General features: G+C 30.9%; 1 protein-coding gene across 1 annotated transcript; it reads right to left on the bottom strand.

Moving 5' to 3' along the window:
* Positions 1-1,219: 1,219 nt before the first annotated feature.
* LOC111031825 lies at positions 1,220-2,257 on the bottom strand. Its single transcript, XM_022311928.1, has 2 exons — positions 2,059-2,257; positions 1,220-1,499 (listed from the first exon to the last, which is right to left on the bottom strand). The coding sequence occupies exons 1-2, from the start codon at positions 2,200-2,202 to the stop codon at positions 1,287-1,289; spliced, it is 357 nt and encodes a 118-aa protein (XP_022167620.1). The 5' UTR covers positions 2,203-2,257; the 3' UTR covers positions 1,220-1,286.
* Between the last annotated feature and the right edge of the window lie 11,462 nt (positions 2,258-13,719).

The raw sequence follows: 13,719 nt of genomic DNA, 5'->3' as shown, positions 1-13,719 counted from the left end.
ATGTTACCCATAATACAATAATTTAATGTTGTTGTTGGTAAAAACTAAAAATACTTACTATGCGACGTAAGATAAATTGTAGTTTTCACGTGTGTATTTTACATTTATACTATAGTAGGTAGCTTATCAAACATTTGCCGAAATCATTCTAATTGTAAAATCAACAGTCTCTAAAATATTGCTTTTTCTTATCTATATCGGTGCTTATGCTTCTTTCCCTTTTATTCATATTAACATTCTATGAGGGAAAAAAGGCATTTCATATTTTAGTTTTTTCTTTTTTATAAGCTACAAACATGCGGACATTGTCTTTTTATGTTCATTTGAATAATAAATAATAACTAACTATGAATTGGTTGGGTTGTTATTTTTTATATTTCGCATTACCGAAAATGTTGTAAGGATTGTATAGTGTATACCACTGCTGCTGCATCAATATTTTGTATTTTACCTTCTTTAACGGCAAAAAATTGATAACTAGTGCGACTCTCCTCGATAATACCTTTCCAAAGATATATCTATGGTTTCCCTACACACTAATACACTACAGGCGGAGCTATTGGCAGGTAATTCAAAAAAGTGATTGCGTGTTAATAAATAGATTTGATATCATACAGTGGAACAGCAACGTCGCCTTTTGCGATAGACGGCCATCACTTTGACGTTGGTATATACTATATATTTTCATACACTGTATTATTTGAGAATTTATAATTACTTCGATTGTAATTAATAATTGGTTTCGGGATTTTCGTGAAAATCAAGGAAATAAATATTAGTACATTACTAAAACTTAAAATTTGATTATCTCTTCGTGTAATTTGACAACTATAAATAATTCTAATTGAAATAAATGTGAAAAACATTTGACAGGAATCGAGCTGGTCGATCGATAAAACATCATAGCTCTTACTACTCCTGCAAGTACATTCAACTATATTAATATAATACTTACTGTAAGTACATACCACAGAGAACCAATTCTCCGGGGGTAGGGGTGGCGTTAATCATAATTAACTTAAATTAGAAATTGAAAGTTATCACACAAAAATAAAACCAAATGTTTAGAAACCTAAAAACTATATTAATGTATTCAACAATAGGTATATACAGTAACATTATTATTCAATTTTGTTATTACATACTATGATATGTATACATTATTCATGATTAGATTATGATTATAGTTTTAAAAACTAAAAACATCTAAAAAAAAAAAATGTGCCTGTTGTGCCACTTGCTATAAAAAATACATAAGTGCCTGGATGTTGAAATTTGATGTTATCTTATGAAGAATTGTATAACACATTGAGTCCTGCGTAAGCAGATCTCATCGTAACTGTAAATGTGAACAGCGAAGCTGAGTACTTGGTGATGCCCATCGCAGTTAATTGTAACGGTTTTTGTGTTCTCAGAATTATTAAAAGACCAGCCCGAGACAACTTTGGATCCTTACATTTGACTAGTTTAAAATAGACGCAATCTCCAATTTGTTGGTTCTGTAATTTATGAAAAATAAATTATAATAATAATGTGTACTAAAACGACTAAAACCACCAATTGTCTATAAAATAAAAATCAGATTCACAATTCTGTAATTGTCTTAGTTTTATAATAGTCTTAACATAGTTATGTTTTTCTGCTGGATACAACTTTTTTTCTAACCAATTTTCCTAACCCATTTCGAGTAAAGCTTGGGTTAGGTTCTGTTCTTATATCACCATAGAAACGCAAATGAACAATCTAAACAAGCAAGAAAAAAATTAATATAATATTTAAATATTTTTTCACTGTAAATTGTAACCTACCCTACAGCATATCTACGATTCCTCGATTTTTATTTCAGAGAAATATTATTAGCATGATAATTTTTTCGTTCTTAAGTTTCACAGAAAAAAATATCCATAATTGTTCTTCTCTTTGTCGATTGAAATAGATATATTAATTTACTTTTATTCAATGGTTGGAAAGATAAATATGATTTTTGGATGAGTCATGAGTGTATCTCATTGGATAGTATATAATTCTTATACATACATATTATTTATTTATATTCACCATTGTCGAGAATTGTTCGCCAATCAAGCAGTAGAAGAAGAATTGAGACACCACTATTATGAGAAGAGACATCATTTTTATATGAAACGCTGAAAAACCATTGGCCATTAATACGCTGCTAGCGCATAAACATGTCATTACCATGATGTACAATATGTCGACAATGAATAACAAATTAAAATACGATTTGAAATGATTAAAGTACCTAAATGAAAAAAAAAAAATTAAATAATATAAAATTATTCAATTTAGCTAAATATTAATGTCATAAAACATTACAATTGTATGTAATTTAAAAATATATATTTCACATTGGGTTTTAATTTATAAAGAGAGAAAAACGCATGCTTAACTTTGACACCTTTAAAATAATTATGGGATTTTTAAACTTTACAGATGTATATTGAATTTCCTATTTTGTAATGCTCTCAGATAAAATAAATTATTAAGTCCCCAAAAATATAAATGTCATTAAATAATTGCTCATATCGCTGCCTTAAAAATATTTATGATTACCATTAATATTATTACTACTTAATAATTAATAGTCTTTTCGACTTTTTTTTTTATAAATAAAATGATATTTTTATAAATACGTGTTTATTTTTATTTTTTATTTGTGAAAGACTATACGGGTTTAAGCTCTCGTTAACTACAGTTTAAATTTATATACAGATAACATATTTACAATCAGAACGATTCACGGTAAGATTACACAATTACAAACTTGAAAAGTTTGAAAAAAGTTTTTTATTGAAAAAGGCATAGAATCTCATGATTACTATCATATATAATTAAGACTTAAATATCGATCGTACCTTCATACAAGTTATATTTTATTTTTTCTAAAAAGTGATGTTGTATTGGGACTTAGGGAGTCTATGACATCTGGAAAAAGTATCTGTCCCACCCCGCATCTGCATTCCCCGCCAATATCCCTTGCGCTCACGGCTTTGTTTACAAAAGTTAACTATATATATAATAACTACGACAAAGGATACATCGGTTGAACACAAATAATAACGACGACGACTACCACGTTCATTGGTATACGTCGTAGGTACAGCTGCAAATGTAAAATCAGCTCAGGTGCAATGTCCTCTGCCAACGAATATTAAAAACCAAAACATTCTAAAAGCTACACGCGCGTGGGCATCCAAGTCGCTGATGGATTATTTTAATTTTTCCACTGCTGTTGTAGCTGGTTAACGAGAGTATAAAACATCACGCTGCTCGTGCAACAATGATTTAAGGAGAAAAAACATTTTCTTCCGCGTTATTGTTCACTAGACGGCCGCTGAAAATATATTCTCAGTCAACGACGATTTCAGTTGTGCCGTGAAAATCGTTTTCAACACAATATGCAATACATTGTTAGACTTATCATGTCCATACAGCGTGAGTGAATCCATCCGTTATTATTATTTCAGTACTTTTATATTTTAGTCGATCGTAACGTAATAAGCAACTCAAGTTAGGCATGTCTACGATCAAGAAAAACGAGGAGTTTATCATTTTTTTTGGGCGACCCCTATTTTTTTGTGTGTATTGTGCATATTTCAATTTTTTTAAAGCTTTTAAAGTTTTCGAAGATGCAAATCAACTTTTTTTATTTAATTGTAGACCATTGTTTTTAATTATACATCCTAGCTGGTATTGGGTTCATTTTCTAAAAGTTTTCATGGCTGAACCATAATTTTCGGTTCATTTATTTTTATTAACCACGCGATCGTTCAGAGTTTAGTAAATTAATCAAAGGTTATAACTTAAATTAAAATATAACTGGACTAAATTGTCTTTGCAGGCAATTTAATAGTATTTACTGTTCTCGAAACTTAAATCAGAAACCAATAAAGTTTTTTTTAGGTTTTACATTTTATAGAAATTCAATAGACTTGGAAATATCTAATTGGATTGTACTGAATTTTAAAGTAATTATGGTATAATGAATTGGTGAATACTTGCTTCAAACTAATATTATTTGTATTGGTCCTATTTTTAAATAAAATAAAATATTATAGTAAATAATCACTACGATAATTGATTGAAATAGAATAAAAATAATAATATTGATTAAACACGGCGCAATGAATAGGCAATATAGCTACACAACTGCGTAGAAGATAATTTGTACAACCTTCAACATTGACTCCAGCACTCGATTTATTGTTGTAGGTTGTATTATAAAGGCACAAAGCTTTTTGTTTTTACTCGTTCATAAACTATCTTATCTTTTGTTAGGATTATCTAGATAAATAACAATTTATCTTTATCTCATCTAGATAAATATAAATAAACTGTTGACAACTATCTTGAGAAATTACCTTAGATAAATGATTTACTTATGTATACATATTTAGATAAATTATTCGAGTACATACTGCTTAGTTTTAATTAAAATTGTATTTTTAAATTTTCATTTGTTATTATTTAATATTTTCTATGGGATATTGTTTTCATTACTAATGGTATAAAAATATTACTACTGGCCAATTTAACAATAAGGGTGGGACTATTTGTGTTTATTTCAGTATTATTATCCTATTACTATTTATAAGTATTATAAATAGGTGCCAAATTCACACATACTAACACTGTAACACACATTACGGTTATACTGATTGGTGACTGCGCTCGTCCCCCCTCACCCATCGTGTAATTGCAAATGAACAGAATGATCAATCGAGGTAAAATAATATTATGTTTTATTATAATATGTATTTTTGTTCATACTACAAATACCGAAAGAAGACCAAATGTTTAAAGTTCACGAATGTTGTGGCAGCTTCAGTGTGGAAGTAGTCTATCTTTATCTAGATAAAATATTTATTCTTTATCTTTATTTAAATAACAATTTTGTTATCTATTCCCAGCACTACTTATTAATACTCATTAGTATTTGGAGTTTTTTCAAATTTGTATTTATATTATATTGTGAGTTAGTAATAGGTATTGTTAAAGAAACCTATTTAGAGATATGAAAAGTAAGTTTCGAGTCTCATATAATAAAATTACCCTTAAGCTTTTAATTCAAAACTTACATTAAATGTATATTTTAAATTATTAATAAATCGGTAAAATAAATAGTTAATACCCAAATAAATAAACAAATATAATAATGAAAAATAAATAATGATAGTGACCATAATTATACTGTAATTTAATTTAAATCTGCCTAGTGTACTAATTTATAATATAAGCAATCTGAATAAATAATAAAAGAATAAATAAATAAATTATAATATTTAATAACAACCATGTAAATAAACAGTAAATATATAAATAAACAATTAAAAATATAAATAAATAAAATATAGTCATGCCTTAACATAATATATTTTTTTTATACATTCTTTTAGTCTTGTATTATATATTCATATTGTATTTATGTATTAGGACGTACCTTTTATGATAAAACAATATTTCTTTTGTACAGGGTGATCACATTTTGAAAAATACAATTTTAATTCGGGCAGTTAAATAAAGTATTTATGTATACTACGATTACTTATATCTACCCATCAGGGAAATACCCCGTGACCCAGGTTCCATCACTATAATATATACTCACGTGATGAGGGCCTGATGGTGTTTTACGCACTTGACTAGACCATCGAACGCGGCACGGCGGCGCCTGTCAGGGTGAGTGACCGGGCTGTCGTGGCCGTCGCCGTACCACATGTCCACTTGCAGGTCCTGGACGGCGTCGACGAGCGTGTCCACTTGTACCTGCATTTCGGTGACGAACAGCACCATGGCGAACACCATGCCCGCGATGCTGGTCAGCACGCTCAGCGAGACGACAAACTGGGCGGCGTACACGGCGGCGTACCGGGTGGTCGTCATACGCGTCCATGGCGTCCACATGCGGAATATGAGAGCGGCCGGCGACTCGATGTCGCCGTTGCGGGCCGCCCAGATGACAGGCGTCATGCACATCATCACGTTGGCGACCGGCAAGATGGCGCCGTAAGTTCGCACAAACCGCGAGAACAGCACGTCCGCGGCCGGCCGGCGCCCGTCATCCCAGAAGTCACGCCGCACGGCGTCCAGCATCCTGTGCAGCCTGGGCCGCTTGTGCACACCGATAGCGAACAGTGCCAGCGTGCAGGAGGAGCCGGTGATGTACGTCAGCATTTCGACCACCTCCTCGTAGTTGGTGGCCCGCAAGGCCAGTGACGTGGTCACCGACGTCGTGATGAATGCCCAGAATGCGCATATCATCCACGGGTATGCAGCGGTCGCGATACGTCCGACTACGAATATTGTTGGAAAATCACTACCAGTATATCATAATATTAAAGTATTTTGTTGTTGTTGTTATTGTATACACGGGGGGGGGGATGACGAACATCTATCCGTTCAAGTTCCGGAATTTTGTAATTAAAGTTTTTAAAAAAATGTCATGTGCCAGTATACGTCGTGTTCATCTATATAAACAATTTTTTTTCAAGGTGATAAAAGTTTCGAAAAATATCAAGTTGGGGGGAGGGAGTGTTGGATTTATGAATATAAAAAGTAAATATCCGATTAAAATTTAACTTTACCAGAATACGAGTATGCTTTAATGTTTAGAACTTCAACTGAAATATCAAACAGACACTAAATTCGAACTTGGAACCAATTTGGTTCACAAACCATAGTACCACTGCAATGAAATATCAAATATCCATATAAAAGAAAAATATCTAGTCACGTGCTACTTATATAATATAAACATTATTTTTCTAAAAGAAATTTACTTTTTGTTATTTCGTGAGCAATTATATCCATAGAATAATTATATTCCATACGACTTATTAGACTTATTATTTTTTTTCGTATAGAACAAAAGACAAAATTAATTAATCAAACCTGCAGCTGCGTCCTACTTATCTCTGCCTGCAATTCAAAACAACACGCATACGAGTTCTAACATTGGTTAGGTTCAGTGTTTATTATTTGGCCAAAATCAACAGTCACCTGTTTGTTTCGTTTCCGTTGTCGTAATATATATTATTGTTTTTCTTTCGTCGATCTTCAACACAAAATAATAAAAAATTACCTCTATTTCCATGGCCCGGATACACGTTTATTCCATTCAAAAGCAATAACGTCAGCCAGTAAACTGACATTTTTCGTGCCGTAATATTCTCTGACGTTTTCATGATGGGTAGTTCTTTAGTAAAACTCACTGTGGTTTTGAAATGTCTGGTCGACGCGAAAATGATAATAGTCGTCACCATCGTTCGGTTTTTTTATTTTTTATTGTCCTCGCTCACTTAAAGACGAATGAATAATTAACTGTAAAAGTTCGCCTAAAATTACAGTCTTGGATATTCCGAAAAACTTTTAATTTGATTGTAGCCTACACCATTGCATGCCCGCCCACTGAAATCAGTCAGTTGTAGCTTGGTTTTATAATTATAAACTGATTACAATTAACTACTTATTCAGTTCAATATAAGTCCCATTTGAAATAATTCATTTTTGTTGTATTATGTTTAGGTACAGGGAAATTATTTTACAAAATTACATGTCGTTGAAAAACAACATTTTTGGAGAAAAAAATTATATCATTTTGTGTTTTTTTATCGTAATACTTTTTTGAAGGAAAACACACATTTTTAATTTTATATTCTAAAGCAGTATATATATTTCTGAGTATTTTGATACAACTAGAAATACAATAATTTAGACCGCGAGTAGACTATAAACAATTATGATACCTATAACTTATAAGTATTTTAAATTCAAATAAGCGAAATAGAGAACCTTGCAAAATGTTGGTCTTGGTGTTTTTCAATGACATAAAATTATGCAAAAAAATTTTCGAAAAGAGTCTAAACTTTTCGAAATAATGACTTATGAGTGTACCCACTTAAAATAATATGTGTACCCACTAATCACCTTGTGCATTATTAAATAATAGGAAATATCATCCAAATATATAAGTATATGGTATAAGTTCACATACATCGTAATTTTATAAAACAACCTTTTTCAAATACATAAGTTAATACTCGTAGTACCTATACTCACATATTTTAGTTTTAATATTAATTGTGATTATTATGTTACAATATGTATCCATCATTTATCTATTACCCATGTGATAATAGGAAAAACTAATTGTTCATTAATTATTTCACACTTGGTTTGATTTCATCCCTCAAATACCCGAACCTTTAATTGGATCGTAAACGACCATATTCGACATGTTTCTTTAATTATCTACAGACCAATAATAAATTGGCGTGTAGTCACGTAATAAATACATCTATTGGTACAGAATAAATTGAGTGAGATTTAATTACTTAATTTAACTACAAATAGCCAATATAATATTGTTTCAATACTGCAACAATACGCAGTTTACTAATCATTACGAAACCTCTGCAAGTGGTTTGAATTTACTAAATTTAATGAATTTCTATTTAAAACCGTGTCATTTGAGAGCCAAGAGTTATTTATGAACCTAACATAGGTACAATATTATTTTTCAATATTAGGTACTCTTGCTTTTGCCATCGAGCCTCATTGCGTATTTCAAACATTAAAATAGGAAAATGTATTTATTTATTTGTTTGAAGCTTTCCTTCTTTTGGGATACTCGAACAAAAATAGTGTAGCAACACCTCAAAATCAATAATATTTATGACATTGAGCATTTCAAAACGATCTAGAAATGCAGTTTTCATTAATGATAGAAGCTATACTGAATTTGAAAAATATTATTCGTACAGATTTAAAGCTTTTGCTACTGCGTATATTCTTATTTAATATAGATTAGATATATAGAAAAATATTCAGATTAATTTTAAACTAGTAATACCAAGAACATATTCACATCATACAACGGTATTGCAACAACATAGACTGACTTAGTATCGTTTTTCGCTGTAGATAATGGTTTATTATTGAATTCAATTGAACACATCCATTATAGTAACTCACTCAATGAAAATACATACAGCAGAAAAACAACTTCCTCAATTTTTAAAAAATTGTTACTTGTCTCCCACCTATTAAAATAATTGATTCAGATTCTCAAACAAAAATCACCTTAATAGAACAGCAGAATAACGTATTATATAATATAGTATATACATATAACACCACCTGTTTACCTCATATGAATAATTACAGAATAATAGTGTATACAGGTTTTCCGAATTTGGAAGTTAAATAAATTAGATTTTCTCAAATTGGTTTTCTATAAACTAAATTAAACAGTGGACTTAACGTGGCAAAATGGTTGGTTGTATTTTCATCTGGCAGGAGTTTTTCCTTTTAGAAGTTCGGCACCACTGCTACAGGGTATAGCCGCGGTAGGTCATGCAAAATTTCAACACACGACTGCTTTCAATAGTCAATGAGGTACATCTCTTTATGCCTTATTCTACTTTGCTAATGATATTGAACGTTGTACATTTTATGTCTTTTTTTACCGCTGTACGGGTATTGTGAAGATTGTAATGGATGTGTTATATTTAAATTCAATGTTAAATCATTGGACATGAAAAATGATTTTTAGCGAAGCCGTATTGTGTCATTTTATGAGCATACTTGTAAAATTATAAAATTGAATAGTTAATAAATATTTTTAATTAATTTACAAAATTATAAAAATGTCTCAAGGCTATGAATAACCCAAAAAGAGTCAAAATATTTCAAAAGAATTATCATACATGGAAAATGTTAAAATAAATATTTGGTGAATATTTCATGTGACTACTGTTTACGGTTGTTGTTTTCGAGTTACACCAAAAACATTTAAATCAATATTTTCAAAAATTTGATATGCCTAAAAATGACTTTTCCTCCTCTTTTTTTTTTTGTTTTTTACAACGCGTTCTAAAACAACTGAGAATTCGTCCTATTTAATCTATCAAAAGTATCAACTAAAATACTTGATTCACTTTTCTATCGGAAAATATGCTAATTTCGAAAATCTTAGCATTTTTACTACCAGAAATTTTGATGACAGACTGAAAAAAAACATACACACATCATTGTGAATACAACATATTCATCCCTACGCTGAAAATCTGAAAATTGCAATTTTGAATTACAAACATTATAGACTATAAGTAAGTATATTATAACAATTTCAAGATGTGGTGGAGTTAAAGAAGAGAGTGTTCGGTGATACCACTTCAAGAAGAAAACAAATTTGAGGGTTAAACATTTTTTTTTCTTCTCGTACGGTCATTTGGCACTTGAAGTCATTTTTTGGGGGGCCTCAAGGATTGTCTAGAAAAAAGTTAGAAGTAAGATTGGAAATAAGAAACTTTGGATGATTGGGGCAGTTTTCATGACATTTTCGTATTACACTACATTATTGGGATGCGAGTGTAGAGTTCGGATGCTGAGGTCGCGAGCTTAGCTTGTGGTTGCTATCGAGGTTAGCGTTAGCTATTAGGCCAAGGTTTATGGGTTGGAATATAATATTATATAAGTTAGATGTCTTGAAAACCCATACATACAAAGTCGAATTGGTCACTAAAGGGTGAACAAATTATTTATTAATTAGGATTAATTTTGCTTTTCAGTGGGATTTTGGAATCAAGAATTTGCTTTAGTGTTTAGTTTATGAATTCCGGGTTTTAATGAAATTCTTCTTGATTTATTTTGAGTTATCCAGGTTCATATCGGACGTTGTAGACCAACTGTACACAATGACCTCGCAACTGTAAATGCATATTATTTCATTGTCCTAAACATATCAATATATCATAATATAACAAATAAATGTTTCTTGGTTTTTGGCGAAACGTTAAACATTTCCACTTCACGTAACCGTGTATAAAGGTATTTAACAATATAATATTTAATCGTACTTACCTATCGTTTCCGCCAAAAATGCGTTTTTAGATGACTGTCAGCGATCGATTTGTGATGGTTTGTAATGGTTGACTGTCCTGAAAACGCTCACCATTTATTATTCAAACAGTGCCTTAGTAAGAAAATTGTTTTTTTTGGGAGGGGGGACAAAATATTTTTATTCTAATTTTTGTGGAACTAGAATACTTAACACTTGTTGTTACTTTATGACACTATTGTTCATAAAAAAAAAAATTGGAGAGGGCACTTGCCTCCAGGGGAGGCTACGGCACTGACACAACATAATGGCATGTGGGTGACTTTGAAGTCTGTTTACCGATTGATGCTGAATAATTTAAAAACACGCGTATTGCAATAATCGTTGAATATAATATTATATTTTTTTGCGGCTTGATGTGGTGGAGTGTACAGTGTACACTCAGTTACGTACGCCCTTTGATTGTTAGTACCGGCCGGTGTTGATACCTCCCAGATGGGTGACCAAATTAGATTTTTAGCAACATATCCTTGTCACACATACACAAACAAGCGTTAATAGCCTACCAGCACACAAACCTACTAAAAATATACAAAAAAAACGCCTACCGTACCAACCCACACACAATGGCGATGTGTTGCCGATTTATCTAACCGACAAAAATTGTATGGTTCAGACTTTGTTTTGTTCACTATTATAATTTTTATCCAACTGGTTTTATTAGCTTAAAAAAAAAAAATGCTTGGAAATATAAAATAGTACAAAACCAATATTGACGGTTGATGGGTGAAAGATATATAATTGTTTTCTGCTTTATATTATTATAGAAAATAAAATAATATATAACGTATATTGGTACAATATTATTCCATTCAAAAATATCTCAGCAGTCAGTGGTCACCGATAAAAATCATTCTGTTGAAATTTGTATATTTCGATTATTATTTACACCGCAAGTATAAAGGGAACGGATACAGAGGCCGAATAAACCTAATTATTTGACCTATACCTACAACCTACCACAAAAGGCTTCGACTATAATTGGAAAGGTAACTTCGGGGACCATACTGTTATTTAGTATTCTGTTTATTATTATTGGTATAGACTATAAAGGTATGTTGTTGTGGAAACTTTGAAATATTATACATGTGTGAAATATATAATTCTGGTTTAATAATAACACTTCCCCATTTTCCCCTATCAAATCATTGTACGGAACATATTTAATTTATTTCATTCATATGTAATATTAGACGTGTGTGTCGTGAAAATGATGAAGTGTGATTTAAAATATTATAACTAAACTATGATTATAATAAACTGTTGTACAAGATGAATTTCACTAAAATGACTGAATTCTGTTGATATATTATACCTATTTTGGAAAACCACATTTTTTTATTCTGAAGCGAATATATGACGTGTTATTTTTGTTTTTCATCTTTGCCACGTTGTATTGTAAAAAATATGTTTCGATCTTCAACTCGAGGGTGGTTTCTACTTTCTAGTTGTGAATTGGATCAGTGATGTGATCAAAGCTCATGTTTGTGTGTAGTGTGTACTACACAAACCAAAAAATTGACAAAGCAACCTGTTATCATCACTCTTCTGTAACGGCAGTGTATATTATTTGATCTCGATTGATTCTTTACACTTGCAGTTGGCGTACATTTAAAAATATAAATTTCATATCAGATTTATTTAATGATTTACAAAATTATTTTATTCGTGGTAAATTTGAATTTTGAACATGCATTGTGTACCCCTTATATATTATTGTGATTAATATTAGTAGGCTTAGATATTTAAAAAATAAGCCCTCCGAGCCAGGGTCCCGGCAGACATGTATATACTAGTGTACTCTATGGAAAGTCTTCCAGGTCGCCAGGGCGCATCTAAGTTATGATTATTAGCTACTGTTTATATTAAATATGTTTTTTGCAGCAATAAACGATGAGGGACGAGGGAAAAGTAATGCCAACAGCAGTTCCTTCTCCGTTTCTCGATACCACGCAAAAAAAAAAAAAAGGGTATTTAATAAAATAATTTACCTAATGACGTTATGTATATGAAATATATACGCATACAAAATGTACACGCATCGCCCACTTTAAATACTATAGAGAAGTTTTGCGAATCTCTTTATAATATATAACATTAAAACAAAGTTTGAGCGCTAAACAGTAAAAGTGTGACTTTATTAAACGTTACTCTTTATTATATACTTTCCATTCGTTTTGAATTTAATAAACTTTGCGAGACACTTTGTAAGATAAAACGAGCGCAAAGTATAATATTGTACTACAATAGTGTGACATCATCAAATACGCACGTGGATCGCTTTGGCAATGTTTGACAATTGTTGAGTATAATATATTATATAGGTTACCGACAAAAAACAATAAACGTATATTATAATGCCATACATGACTCTAAGAAAGTAGCGATGTATTATGCAATTATAAATTTAATAACGTCGGTAGGTACGTGGCTTTATTAGTATATTATAATTGGATTAAATTATGACATATTATTATATTATACTGGTTATGTATTTCTAATTAGTAATTGCCCAAAACAATATAGCTACCAAAATTAAACTATATTTACTATTTATACAAAATGCGAATAAGTTTTTGTACACAATAATTAATGTAGTATACCAGAAATAAATAAGACAACAGACTTAACATATTATAAAATGTCAAAATGTTGTATTTAAATGAACACGCACGTCATTATTGTAGGTAAGTTTGAGGGAGATGCATGTTATTACTCCTTTTTAGAGGTACCTATTAGGAATTTACTATACAGCACTCATAAGCTGAAATCCTTTAACATTTCGGGGGGGGGGGGGG

The sequence above is a fragment of the Myzus persicae genome, unplaced genomic scaffold (genome assembly GCF_001856785.1).
Source record: "Myzus persicae strain clone G006 unplaced genomic scaffold, MPER_G0061.0, whole genome shotgun sequence".
NCBI classification, from domain to species: Eukaryota; Metazoa; Arthropoda; class Insecta; order Hemiptera; family Aphididae; genus Myzus; species Myzus persicae.
The sequence above is the reverse complement of the archived record's forward strand: the minus strand, read 5'-3'. Positions and strand labels throughout refer to the sequence as shown.

Coding starts and splice junctions, on each gene's coding strand:
- LOC111031825 (XM_022311928.1), bottom strand. CDS start 2,202: ATGGTAATGACATGTTTATGCGCTAGCAGCGTATTAATGGCCAATGGT. Junction 1,500..2,058: donor GCGAACAATTCTCGACAATG/GTGAATATAAAT, acceptor CATAAATTACAG/AACCAACAAATTGGAGATTG.